The sequence below is a fragment of the Pelmatolapia mariae genome, linkage group LG6, assembly GCF_036321145.2.
Source record: "Pelmatolapia mariae isolate MD_Pm_ZW linkage group LG6, Pm_UMD_F_2, whole genome shotgun sequence".
Classification (NCBI taxonomy): domain Eukaryota; kingdom Metazoa; phylum Chordata; class Actinopteri; order Cichliformes; family Cichlidae; genus Pelmatolapia; species Pelmatolapia mariae.
Genome location: NC_086232.1, coordinates 41,076,308 through 41,090,768, shown reverse-complemented (window position 1 = coordinate 41,090,768; position 14,461 = coordinate 41,076,308). Strand labels below are relative to the sequence as shown.

General features: G+C 41.3%; 1 protein-coding gene across 1 annotated transcript; it reads left to right on the top strand.

The window, feature by feature from the left end:
* Positions 1-385: 385 nt before the first annotated feature.
* scrn2 (secernin 2) lies at positions 386-12,773 on the top strand. Its single transcript, XM_063476970.1, has 9 exons — positions 386-606; positions 1,818-1,980; positions 3,136-3,317; positions 3,715-3,914; positions 6,665-6,880; positions 6,973-7,138; positions 8,242-8,422; positions 10,616-10,772; positions 12,381-12,773. The coding sequence occupies exons 2-8, from the start codon at positions 1,819-1,821 to the stop codon at positions 10,766-10,768; spliced, it is 1,260 nt and encodes a 419-aa protein (XP_063333040.1). The 5' UTR covers positions 386-606; position 1,818; the 3' UTR covers positions 10,769-10,772; positions 12,381-12,773.
* Positions 12,774-14,461: the final 1,688 nt, after the last annotated feature.

Genomic DNA, 14,461 nt, shown 5'->3' with positions numbered 1-14,461 from the left:
AGGCTTGTGAAAGTTTCGTGTAAAGCAAACAGTTTTTACTGACGTGTGAAACAGGTCCTTTAACTGCGGCTGTGATTCTTATGAAAACCTTAACTTGTTTACTTTAGTGAGTGCAAGCTAAGAGGTTTGTCCGGCTCATCCTTTAAGTCACACAGACATGAGGTCATAAGTGTAGCTCAGAAGCATTTTGCATTTAATTATACTTGTTTACAGTCTTTGTTTGTATCTGAGCGAATAAATAAAAAACAAACAAACAGACTTGATTTGTTGCTTCCATGGTGGAAACAGCGGATTGTAAAAACTTGCAGTGTTTGCAGGGATTTCCTCGAAGGTGGATGTAATTATGATCGTGTTGACTGCGGGTTTGCAGATAAACAGGCGAAGGGGAGGCAGACTCATGATGAAGAGCTACCTCATCGCTCAGGCCTGCTGTGCAGCTTTGCACAGGTGTGGACTGGACTCTGTGAGACGGTGAGCTGTGCTTGTGGCCAGACGAGACGAGACCTTTAAGTACAGACCTTTGGATTTCTTCGTCACGTGACTGCTCTGTATCTACAACCTGCCTTCTCCCAGCCGGCCGTGCGCGCTCACCATTGAAAACCAAAGGTAAACATTTTCTCCAGCACCACCCGCCGCTGCTTAGCTCTACTTTACGCACTATTATCCCCGAAATTGAGCCCCATTCTCACCCCCCCAGATTAAAGGCGAAAGGACACGAAGCGACAGGCGCGTCGCTGCTCCGGAGAGAGGGACGGGGAGTTGATAGTGTGGGCCTTATCTCTGAAATAAACACTGATCGCAAAGCGAGCTCCGTCACAGGCTACAGCTGCGATTAGCCAGGGCACTTTGGGCGACATTGTTTCCGGAATGTGAGCGATTCGTGGTCGCAAACGAGAGAAAAGGAGCGACAATAGAGCAACGTGGCGGCCGGATTTGTGAAGATTACAGTCAATAAAGTGCTCTGCACAAGACTGCCTCCTAATCCCTGTGTGAAAGGGATGGGCAGTGCACCGGCTGGATCTGACTTTCTGCAGAAAGCTGGGTGGGGAATGGAGAGAGCTGTTCCTCTCTGATCCACACATGCACATTATGGTTACAGCGGGGTGTAGTGCTGCAGGTCCAACACACCGTCAGACTCTTATGATTAGTTTCAAATCAGCTTGTTTACATGAGGCCGTGAAATCAGTGCTGCTCGTGGTGCATCTTTATTTCACTCCCCACCAGGGGCGTTTACGGGTTTTTAGGGGTGTCGCGAAGGAACGACAGGAAATCACAATACTTGGATCAGATGAAAGTAGAGCGTAGTGAAAATATTATGAATCCCCGTGCTCTTAATCAGATGGTATTTGGTGAAAAGTGGCTGCACGAGACTTTATACACGATTTTGTGTTCAATAACTGTTCAGAAAAGTGGTGAAACGAGTGTTTAACAGTACAAAAATATGCTTAAAATACCAAATAATTACTGGGTTATAATGAATGACTCATTAATGTGTGAATCACTTTAACGTTAAAGTTGGAGGTGATTTTAATCACTGCTTGAGCAACTTTATCGCTAATAGCACAGGATCATATATTGCGGTACTTTACGCTACATTAAAGTAAAGTACCTGAGTAAATGTACCAAGTTGCTTTCCACTGCTGATTCTGTCATGTCACTTGGCATTGTAAGATTAACAGTACCAAGTCGGGTTTCTGGGTACCACTACTCTTAAGTGCGTGTTTGGGTCAGGACGGGGGGTGGGGGTCAATCACGCCCCTGTTCCCCACAGCCAGCCACACTTCCTCTTTTTTTGTGTTTCTGTGTCTTTGTTGCAGGATGGCAGAGCCCCCCATGTCATGTGACTGTTTTGTTTCCTTGCCCCCTGGCTCTCGTGATGACCATGTGATTTTTGGGAAGAACTCAGACCGTCCTCGAGATGAGGTGCAAGAGGTGGTGCACTACCCTGCAGCCTCTCACCCTCCAGGCTCCATGCTGGAGGTAAAGCAGCCCAGAAAAAGCCGCCGCCGCTGCTGTGTTTTAAATACACCGTCTGACTAATATATTTCATATCTGTTGGGTTCAAAACAACCTTTTTCAAGGCTGAAGTCTGAAGCAGGGATGTTGAATATTTACACACAGACTTCATGTGGAAACCTTTCCTGTTAATAATTAAAGAGAAGCAACTGTTATGAAATACTTTATCCTGTTAGCTCAGCTGGGTCAGCGCAGCCAAGCTTCACATTAATGCAGTTTGTTTTTAATAGGAACCAGGGTCGATACTTATGGTTGCAAAAATGTTTACAGTCCTACAGAAGTCAGTAACAACTTTCCTGATGGGTTTCTGAGCTCAGCCACTAATTTCAGGTCATACAGAGTAAAACAAATAGATTTTAGTTAAGTAGATGTTGTATATTTTGTTAATTTAAGGTGATATCTTGGGTTTATTCGTTGGTCAACAACTTGTGATCGATAACAGCCGATTAGTGTTTGGTTTCACAGGTCTTATCGTCCCTCGCTTTTCACATCCCCTTTGAAACCACAGTGAAAAAACGCTCATCACTGGGTTTCAAAACTGGTCTTCAGATACCAGTGGGTAATGGTGCACTGGCTTTATCCGTCTTTTATAGTGCCTGTGCTCTGAATACATTGTTTACAGCTGTTTTCAGCTCATGAAGCAAAGTATGCATCATAGTGATCTGATGGTGCTGTGGGGTCTAATGATGTCCTTATGATAAGTTGTTAAATGCATTACTGGAAAGTAAAACATAAAAAAAAGAGTGCAGGTTTCTGAGAGTGTATTTCAATCCTGGTGACCCTAATGTTAAATTAGCCTTAGGATAATTTAACATACAGGTAGAATACAAATCTTTTACCTTATCATTATATCCTGACAATTGCCTGATATTTAAGAGCCTGACTAAATGAGTGATGATGTAAGTGAACCATATCTAATACTGGAGTGTGTGCTTGTACTGCTTTTTCTCATCGTTGATCTGAATGACCCGAAACATCTGTTTCGGACTTTGGTACTAAGATATCCTTTTCCTTTTCTTCCACTGTTATATGTGCACGTTTGTAAGAAAATGTTGTTCATGCTCCACTGTTCATACCTGAAGCCATATTACTTTTTTTTTTTTTTTTTGCAATCTGCAGTGCACATACATTCAAATCCCTCAGGTGGAGCAGACCAACGCTGTGGTCCTCAGCAAACCTGCGTGGATGTGGGGAGCTGAAATGGGCGCCAGTGACAAAGGGGTCTGTATTGGGAATGAGGCAGTCTGGACCCGAGAGCCCGTCGCACCGGGAGAGGCTCTGCTGGGCATGGACCTTGTCCGGTGAGCTGCTGAAAACTTTTGATATTCCTCAGAAACTTGTATGGATTAAGAACAGGATATCAATAAAGGGGAAATAATCCAGCTGCTGACGGCACCTTATTAAAGTTGGATTGCATGTATTCAGTAGAAATACTAAGTTAATCCTCTGAGGCTTTGATCAGAAGGGTGTGTAGATTGTCACTAGCATGTTATGGCAGGTGTAGAGATGAGTGTTGAAGTTACTCTGTGTAAAATACTCAAACAGCAAAGAGAGACTCTTTAACTGAGCAGCTTTTCTCCAATGCACACTTCAGAGCTGTTAAAGTGAATTCATGGTGTGTGAAACTGATGAAACACCAGATAAACAAATAGACGAAACCTGGCACACACATAACCTAGCATGGGTTCTGATCATCAGACTGGGGCTGGAGCGTGGTGACAGTGCCCGGGCAGCACTGACGGTGATCACCAGCCTCCTGGAGCAGCATGGCCAGGGGGGGCAGTGCAGGGAGGCTCCCGAACCCTTCAGCTACCACAACACCTTCCTTCTTGTGGACCGCAGTGAGGCCTGGGTGCTGGAGACAGCCGGGAGGCTTTGGGTGGCGCAGAAAGTCTCAGGTAAGGACCAAGGTTGGAAGTCTAAAGAAGTAACAACTGTGAGCCAAAAGTTCAGGCCTCACGTTGCTCTGGCTTAAAGGGGGAGATGCTAAAAGAGTTTGTTTCTGTGCACTCACTGCAGTATAGTATGGTAGCCAAAAGTTAACTTATATGGATCAAAGGGATCATCCCGCTAATTTATCAGCTAATGCTAGTCAGTGTGATTAGTAAGCTACATTGACAGACTGTATGGGTCCAATGTAAGGAGACACCTATCGGGTAATTAGTGCAGTAACATACTAATAAGAACAAGAATGTTGTTCACCAGAACTAAAATACAAATGTCTTGGTGGTCTGTACCACACAGTTAGCCATACTGTTGATCAGATAATCCATTCAGGTCTCTATCAGGGCACCTGGTCATCAATGCAACCACGTCCCCAATATAGGTATCCAAGTAGATGAGTTTAAAAAAATTTCACCCCACTCAGTGTGGATATGAAAGGGTGATCATCCATAGAGCTCAAATTTACTGAATGTGCTTCATTTATAACCACATCCAGCTTTTTTTCCCCGTTGTTATAATTGAAGCAAAGAGTTTGCATTTGAAAGCAGGTGCGATTACTTAGTAACAGTCGTAACAAGGACGAGGATGTTTTTAAAAGTTCATGGTGTGCATGCACGAACATCTCCTTAGTGATATTTTTATAAAGCCTCTTATTGCATGCTTGCTTAAAGGACTTTATTTTAAAGGGGGGAGGGGAACAATCCTGAAACCTGTTCTCGAACAGAGATACTGAACAACGGTTTCATCCTCTGAGGATGATGAATATCTATGCATACGTCTGTCTTGACTGATTATCAGTCTGTCCTTGCCGTGCTGCTAACATGGCAGAAGCGTCTACAGGAGAGGTTAAACTCTGTGTGGTCTGTAGATTGCTTACAGACCACACAGAGGAGCAGAGCTTAAACACTTAAACACTTGGAGGGAAAAGGGTCTCATGCTAGACTTCCTGTTTTTTCCTCTGCTTTTAACTTTTTAACCTTATATTTTAACAGTTTGCTTTTAAAACTTGTGGGCACAGAAATTTAGTTTAAATGGAGTTCTCAGGTTTGCTCCTCTGCTGGTTTCCACAGGGATGTGTGTGCTCTGTTATTTATCCTCTGCACAGATGTGTTACAGAGTATGATGATAACAGGACCATGTTAAAGTACGCAGGTGGGATTGTTATTGTCAGTCAGCTCCAGGACAATGAGACCAGCTTTGGTCTATTACTCTACTTCACTGTGCTCACAAACATGAAGCGTCATCCAGTTAGAGTCAGGAAGAAGGTGTGGTTGTTATTGATTCAAAGCTAAAACTTTTAGGAATGCCACTGCCTAATTGCTCTCCATTGGCTATTTATTAGTTCAAATGAATTTATCTGCATTTGTAAACCATAACCGATGGGCAGAAAAGTAAATCCTGATTTTTGATATCCCCTCAATGCACCAGAAAGCAGACTGAGCAGAAATCGGTGTGAAAAACGGGACGTCAGCTTTAGTTTTTTTGGGCAAACTGCTTTTAGAAAGACAAAATCATTGAGCTTTTAATAATTCTCTCTTTGTGGGGGTTTTTGTCTCTGATGTTTTTTCTCCGGTTTCAGTGTCTATCTTTAAAGAATAGAAAGAAAGTGTTTAGCTGATAGATGTGTAGCACATTAAACGTCTCCTTACAGTAGCGTTCGATAGTAACTGTCTGGCTAGATTTTTTTTTTTAACCAACTACTTACAAGTTCAGCCACAAATTTGATAACACAACAGTTTAAAATAAGCTGTGTTCTAGCAGACGTCCCTCACACGAACAAGTCTTGGAAACACTACTCGGTTGTGATAGAAGCATGTTTAATATTTAATTTTCTGGTGTTATGGATGATTGTTACTTGGTGTTATCTACTCCATATTACATTTTGTCAGGTGTTTGTGTCGTTTGAAGGACAGTCAACTCTTTTAGTGTAAATCAAATCCTGCTGTTTTCCTCATTTGCACCTCCATGTGCTTGTTCTTGGTTTCTACTAGAGTAGCTTTGCAAGACTTACAGTTTGAAATATAGCGAGCCTTAGTGCAGCCCCTCAGCTCATCTACTGTGTGAAATAAGCATTTTTAGCTGATCTTTCTTTAAGGCCACTGTGCCAGGGATACTCAAGCTTTTTTTGATACTTCCCATGAGTAGCAGTAACAGGAATCCAAATTTAATTTTAGTTAGATGAAGAGAACAATAGAAGATTTCCAAAACCTCATATTCACTCTGTTTAGGTTCTTTTTGTTTTTTGTTTGTTTTTTAAAATTATTCTCTTTTTTGTTTTTTTCTTTGTCGACCAGCTGCACCTGCAGTGACTCCAGGTGATCCCACCCCAGAGTTTTAGATCCACTTTGTTAATCTAGCTTTCTTCTGATTGGCTGCCCCTCGGCTCTGTATCATCTGTATGACATCACACAGAGCCAAGAGTAAAAAAACTGTTTGTGACTGTGTGTTTGCAGCGGTCTGTGTGTTTAACAAACTCAAATAAAAAAAGTAAACTAGGTCCGTTCTTGTGATAAGACTGGCCTCCTGGCTGAAATCAGGTTCTAGCAGCTGAGAATGCATGTATGGGAATCCTCATGGAGTGATTTTTATCAGCTGCAATCAATCTGCTTTGTGTGAAACATACACACAAACAGAGCTTTTCTGGATAAATAGGATTTCAGTTGATCTGATATCTCAAATACTGACATCTACCTGCTTCTTCCAGAGGGTGTTAAGAACATCTCCAACCAGCTCACCATTGGCAGCGAGATCTCCACAGAGCACCCGGACCTGCGGAGCGTGGCCAAGGCTCAGGGCTGGTGGGACGGTGAGGGAGAATTTAACTTCTCGCATGTGTTTAGTCCCGAGAACCCGCCGGCCAGGATGGAGCTGGCCAAGCAGCGCTACAGGGGAGGCACGGAGCTGCTCCAGCAACACGATGGTAGGTACAGAGCTTGGCGGAGCTTAGAGCTGCCGAACATGACGGTAACTTCTCTACAGAGACACTCAGCTCTCTGTCTGTCCTGCTTTCAGGATCAGTGACGGCAGAGGTGATGATGTCCATTCTGAGGGACAAACCCAGCGGCATCTGCATGGACTCTGGAGGTTTCTGCACCACAGGCAGCATGGTTTCCATCCTGCCCAGAGACACCGCTCTGCCCTGCATCCACTTCTTCACTGCCACCCCAGACCCATCCAGGTTTGCCACTCACTAAACTAAGAATTACTCCACTTAATGCTACTTGAATAACCCGTTTATTCCACTATATGTTCATGTAACGATTATAATATTGTGAGACTAGAGGTCTGGAATTCCTCATAATTGTTTATACAACTTTAGTATTAAGTAAGTTTTAGAAAATTAAATGTAACAACCAGTTAATGTTTAAAAAGCATAAAATATGAATATGTGCTGACCATTAAAAAAGACATCCAAATTCCCCAAACGTCCCTCAAGGTGGTCACTTTGTGCACCTGTGGATTAATTCTGGAAGCCTCTGTGGAAGTCTATTTCTGACCATCTGTGATCTCAAACGTCCAGAGAGCAAACATCAAGTTTACTTAAACTGAGGAGTTTTTACGTAGATTTTATGCCGAGGTCTCGCAAGCATTTCACTCAACTTTTGGTTGGTCTGCTCCACAAAGCACGCCGTAATAATATTAATTAAATGAAGACGGTCCCTGAGAGTTGCCACAGTGGCCGAAACTTCATGTTTGATTTGGTGCAGGTTTTATACAAGATGCCCTTCCTCACGCAACCCTCATGCTTACCCAGACTTACGACCCTCGGAGGCTGGATTTATGTTTTCTCCTGGTCTTAAAGTGGGCCACTAATAATATTAAGTTCATTAAAGCACACTTTTTGGATGCTGTATATTTGGACATTTTTACATGGGGGTCTGTTGAGATTGGGGACAGGATCAAGTGGCCATTAGAGGACTGCAGTTTTTGCTGTTTGCATGTTCACTTTTCATTTCTCAGAGCCTGACGTTGCCCCTCACGTGCATCACAGATGTGCAAGTGGTGTGAGTGGGACTTTTAGTGCGCAATCAAATAGCAGAAGAGCTGGAAACAGTTTAGAGGTGCAAAAGAGGATGATCTTGAAAGGGAGACCAAACAAATTTAAATCTTAAGCGACAGAACTTTATGAGCTCCTCTGATATGAAAGTGTGAAAAGTGTTTTCTTTCCCTTCTAATCTTTAATTTTCTACCCTCTGTATCTTCTTTGGGTTGTTGGGAATTTCTGAGTCTGCTTTTTCTCTTTCCTCTTTCTCTCCCTGTCTAATCCTATCACCCTGCTAGGTCTGTATTCAAGCCTTTTATCTTCTCGGACTGTCCCACCCCAGTGCAGAGGGTGGTCTCCCCACAGTTTGGCCCGGACGACCCTGCGAGGAAGCAGCCTCGCTTTCAGAGCCAGGTGGACCGCAGACATGACCTCTACAAGGCCCATCAGGTGGCGCTCAACACCATGGAGACCAACCCGGTGGGCAGTGATGGATGACCTAGGTCAATGATAGTCCTGCACAGATAATGGCAGTGCATGAAGTTCCGGTTCATTGAGTAAACATTCACAGCAGGATCATTTTTTATTTATTTTCGTTAAAGAGTCGATCCGGATGAGTTGCTGCTGATAAATTACAGGCGAGTTGCACAACCCAGAGAAGACACTCCCAGTGCAGAGCCAAACACAACAGCACCTCACAGATGGTGCAGACAAGACACATGGCATCAGTGCAGACTAAACATAAACACACTACAAGTGCACATTCAAAGCCAAAGAGCAGGGTTTCAAACTGTGACACCAGAGAACTTCCAAACAGTTTTTCCATTTAGACATTTTAGCTGATTTCCTGTCTGGCGTTATGTGCGTGATTACAAGCTGAACCTGAAGTCAGAGGAAGGTCAGCGCCCTGTTTGGGCTGGAATTTTGGCTCGGGACAAAATGAGCATACAAAATGTTTTTGTAGCTTTGCTAATGTTAGCTATCAAAAGCTGCTCATTACACCAAACAAGCGTTGTTTCCTTTTTTTACTCATGACTTCAACTTTTCTTTTCTAGTTTGAGGAAACAGTTTTTTCTCTTTAAAAAGTGGCAAAGCCCGCCTTTAAAATTGGTCTGTTTCAATGCGGAAACGTTAGGACAAAGATCCAGAAGATGAAGAATTAAATGGAAATTATTCAGCTTGGATCTATTTAGTATTCGCATATCTCCTGTTATATTTAATATTAAAAATGGCCAAAGTTTCAAATTATTATCTCAGCATGTGCACAAGTAATCCTAGTCTCTCTCTCTTTTTTTTTTTAACTCTTGACTCTGTATGATGTCATAGAGAGTGGATATCCCTTATATCAGCGGTCCCCAACCCCCGGGCCACGGACCGGTACCAGTCTGTGAGTTGTTTGGTACTTAGCCGCAAAAGTTGAGGCTCGGGTGTGAAATTTATGGTTTTCAAGGTTTTTATCTTTTTTTTTTTTTTAATAGTTTTTATTATTAACTCGGTTTCTCTGGGTCTTTTCCCGTGTGAATGAATAAGTTTTCTTTTCTTGTTTTGGTTTTATTTTGTTGTATTTATCCGCGGCACCATAAAGGCTGGTCCGTAAAAATATTGTCAGACATAAACTGGTCCGTGGTGCAAAAAAGGTTGAGCACTTATATGGTCATCAGCTCTGGCTGTGCATTTTAGTTTAGTTTTTATTGGTATCTTGCTAAAATTTTCCTAACTTCTGTTATTCTGCAAACTCTGTTGCTACCATAGTTTGGTGCTTTTTGCATTTTCGTCAAGTGCAGATTTGACAAATATCTGCACTTGCAGTTTTTATGAAAACTAAACAGTCGTGTCGACGTCTCAGGAAACATGTTTTTTTCATACTTGTGTTAGTTTTTCCTTTCCTGTTAGTTAACTAAAGTATATTCAAACTTGTTTTTGGAAGGTAAAGCCAATCAGGAAAGTTTGGTTTAAAGGGAGGTCACCTTAATGGGGTGGAGCTAAAATAGCTTTGTTTAGCTTGTCTAAAGCCTGTTCCAGTATACGGCCCAGTATAAGACATGATACAAGCTACTCTAGTAGAGTCCAACAATGAAACGGAGCAGGAAATGAGTTGTAAGGCTCGTTTTAACCAAACAGACTCTCCTTGGAGTTTACTCGCTGACCTCTCGCTGGACTTCATCAGCAGTGCAGCTTCCTCCACTGACTCAGAGACTCAGTTCTCTTATAATTCATTGAATATAACTTACTGGATTTTTTTGTCACTCTTTCAATCATTGTTTGATGGTTGATTGGATGTTGGTGTAAATATTTTATCATTTCACATTTGTACAGAGCACTGATTTATTATTTTGTTATTTTAAAATATAAATACACCACGAGAATGAGTACAAAGTGCATTTTGTACCACAGTGGGATTTGGGTAAAGAAAAGCAGGTCTGTAGTTGCGGTTATTCAGACTGCATCTCCCACCATAGATGTGGGGTTGTACTGGATTCAGGACTGTTTTCAGCAGGATCTGACTCCTTTTTAAAATCTGACTGAAGCTTTTGATGATGAAGGACGCATCAATTTAGGAGGAGAAAGTAGGGTATCACATCAAATCAGGTTTCACAGCTTTGTATGATCTAACCTGGGTGTTACTGTTATTCTCATGGCATCTCTGTGGTTTTTCTGTCTGTTCTGTCTCAGGATGAAGGTCTAGCTGTCTACAACATTTTAAGGGACCTGGAGTCTCAGTGTCTGAGCGAGATCGCAGCTATGCTCAGCGGAGAGATACCCGGAGAGGAACTGGGGGACTTATTTTTTGATTGCGTGGACACTGAGATTAAGTTCTACCAGTGAGGAGGTGGGAGGCTGCAGGGATGTATTTAGTGTTGTATGATGTGCATGAATGAGCTTTAGGCTGGGATTATAGACTCTTGTGAATGCATAGTGTCTTAAAATATTCTTTTAAACCAAATTTAACATGTATATGCAGGATTTTTTTTAAACATACAAGACCTGCTACAGAAGGTGATTTCTTTCATGTCTGCAGACAGTTAGGTCCATAAGTACTCGGATAATGCCACAACCTTTGGGAATTTATCATGGAATAAGAAGAGAACAGGCCTCACTTACCATAAAATTTGCCTGTCATTCAATTGCCAGTTACTTTTGTACCCCTGAAAATGGCGGGCTAAAAATGGCAATAGTTTTGTTAAACATGTTGAATTAAAGATAAAATTCCACACATCTTGTTTATTTGATTTGATTGAGCATTTTTGTCTTCACATATCGATCATTGTAATGCTCTCCTTTCTGGGCTACCAAAGAAAAGTTTTAGAGGTTTACAGATGGTGCAAAATGCAGCTGCTCGCATTTTAACTAAAACTGGAAAATTTGAGCACATTACCCCTGTATTGAAATCCCTTCATTGGCTACCTTGTCAGGTTCAAGCAGATTTTAAGGTCCTGCTGCTCACCTACAAGGCTTTAAATGGTTTGGCACCTTCATACCTCTCTGATCTTTTGCACCTTTATGTTCGATCCCATGCTGTCCGATCTCAGGACTCTGGCCTTTTAAAAGTTCCTAGAGCCAGAAAAAAGACTGTTGGAGAGCGTGCGTTTTCTCTTCATGCCCCATTTTTGTGGAACAACCTCCCTCAAGAAATCAGGCAGGCATGCTCTGTGGAGGTTTTTAAAGCTAAGTTGAAGACCCACTTGTTCACCCTGTCCTGTCTTAATTCTATGCCTTTTAGTTTGGTTTTTTTTTTTTTTTTTTTTTTTACATTTTTATCGTTTTTAACTTTTGTTATGTTTTTAACTCGTTATTGTGTTTTTAACTTGTATTGCTATGCATCACTTTTATTTATGTATCTCTTTATTTTCAAATAGCTGTACAGCACTTTGTCTGAAAGCGCATTATAAATAAAGTTATTATTATAATAATAATAATAATAATAATAATAATAATAATAATAATAATAATAATAATAATTATTATTATTATTATTATTATTATTGTTATGTCCAAAGAAAAACTTGGAATGACCTTCAGATTAGAAATAATTATCACTGAAGACTATTTACAAGAAATTCTGGCTCCTTAAAAGTAAAATATAAAGACATGAAGGGTGGCTCAGGACTTTTGCACAGTACTACATATTCAAGTTAAGAATTTTGCAATAGTTTTAATGGTAAAGTGGACACATCTTACCGTAATCATATAGTCTGCAGTGGTTAAAATGTAATTTAAGGTATTGAGATGATAATTTTTAAATCCCTTTTTTGATGAAAGGTCAAACATGAACACAAAGCCTTTCATTTAGGAGGAGATATAAAAGGTCAGAGAACTCAGAGGTTGTGATTCCTACTTATTGAAATATCCTCCTGTTAAAGTGGGATTTGCTGCTTTGCTCACAGCAAAGCTAATTAAGCTCCTAACATGTGCTGTGTTTCGTGGTTCTCTGTTACAGCGCCCTCAGGTGGATACTCTTTGTGCTCAGAGTGGCAGGAGAAGGCCCTGGGACTGTTGCAGACTCCAGCGTTTCTCGTGTTGGCTTCCGCCTCACTTCCGCACCGCACATCTCTGTCCCCATTCCATCCTTAACACCGACTAAATGTCTTAACACCACATGTGATTGGAGCATATTTATCATCCGTGTCGCCCAGGGAGCAATGACTGCACCTCATTAGTGAGAAATATGATGTAGACTACACAGGCGCCTATGTAGAGCTGTGTGACGTTGCACAAATACTGTGAGTACGGCATTCGTTTAACTTCTTGTTTCATGTTGCAAATGAACGGGTTGTCATTTGTTTGATGGCTCCCTTTAGGGAAGGATATAATAAAGTTAATAAAGTCCTGAGTGTGTTGTGAGCTTTTTGTTCACATTTGCACTAATGGTGGGTCTGCCTGGACGGTCAGCAGGGGCTGAGCTGAAGGAGGGTTTGGTTGCACAATAAAAACTCTGCTGAAGTCAGCAAAGCTGCATTAACTCACAGTGAAGTGAAAACAAAGATTAAAATATAAATTTGTGTAAAAAAAACAAAAAAAACAAACAAATCTGCAATTATAGTATGGTGATCTATCTATAATGTACTTCTCATTAAAACAAAAATGTATCGCTTTGTTCTAGCAAAATATTATTGGGATGTTGGATGCTGCATGAAATATTTTAGATATTGCAATTTAATTCAATGTTCTATTGTAAATATGTAAATTCAGTGTGTGTGTGTGTGTGTGTGTGTGTGTGTGTGTGTGCAACAGTGTTTGCCACCACCATCTAGTGGTTGATTGGATTTACTGCAATCAAGTTCACTCCACCTTTGACAAAATAAGAGGTTGGTAACCTTGACCACCCAATAAATATGGTGCCACAAATCATAATTAAGTGTTATAATGAGTGTGACGTTATAAAGAGCATTAGTATAAATGAGGCTATCAGCATTATGGGTGTAAATATTTAAAGGGTTTAACCACATCTGACTGCCTTCCAGTGGTCTATTTATGCATGACAGTAACCCCATGTTTTGTTACGTTTATGAATTAATAAAACTAAAACAACCGCAATGAAATTGAATAATTAAATTAAAAGATATTTTACTTCTTTTAAAAACTGCTTTTATTACTAACAAAACTGAAAAGCAGAGAAGGAGAAAAAATCTGTGCTCCGAAACGGAGCCAATTCGAATCCTATGTGTTTATGCAAACATATAAAACTAAAAATAATGTATACTGTGGCGCACAAATAAAAACTTTTTGTTAATTCAATATACTGGTGCCACATGTTACTGTTATTAAATGTAAAGAATCACAACAATGATACAGTTTATTTCTAGAAGGACCCTATCACTGTGGAGGGGTTTGTGTGCCTCAGTGTTGCAGTTCTGGGAGAAGAGAAGAGAGAAGTTCCCTAATAACAGTGGTATATATGACTTTCTCTGGGATGGAGTTACAGAGGGTCCCACCCTGCAGCAAGGCCTGGATAAGGGACTCTAAAAATAACACCTGTTGGCTGAAGGGGCCTTGCTCAGCTGAGGTAAATCTGAATGAGCACGGGGGCCAGACCTCCTGGAGAATGTGTCCTGCCTACCTGGCCTTCTTGGATGGGGTGCTGGAAGGTGTCCCATCTGGGAACTCCTAAAGGGGCAGTCTACTCAGTCTGTATCCTGCTTTGCTATCGGACTTCTTTGACAGGTTTCCTGTAATGAATACCATGTTCAAGCATACAGGTATCCCTAAGTGCGCTTGACAACAGGACCCATAGGTTGTGAATTGACATATATATTTTGAGGGTGTGCCAAGAGCATCTGTCAGAGACCTCTGTCAGGGAGATCTTCTCCAGAAGAACTTTGACAGCAGGATGGTTGTAGACAATAAGTGAAAATAGTAAAAAATACTAAATGTTCCACACGTCTGCTGAGGCGACTGGAGCAGCAGCTGTAAGGTGATTCCTTTGACTGAACAGCTGACATCAAAGGTGAAACAGAAGAGTGACTGGCCTTTTGATCTCCTGTGGCAGGCTGAAAGCAAAAGCAGTTCTAACAGTAGCTA

Bases quoted from the DNA above. Each gene is read 5' to 3' on its own strand.
- scrn2 (XM_063476970.1), top strand. From the start codon at position 1,819: ATGGCAGAGCCCCCCATGTCATGTGACTGTTTTGTTTCCTTGCCCCCT. The intron at 1,981-3,135 runs GTAAAGCAGCCC...TGCAATCTGCAG, and splicing joins CTCCAGGCTCCATGCTGGAG to TGCACATACATTCAAATCCC. The intron at 8,423-10,615 runs GTGGGCAGTGAT...GTTCTGTCTCAG, and splicing joins ACACCATGGAGACCAACCCG to GATGAAGGTCTAGCTGTCTA.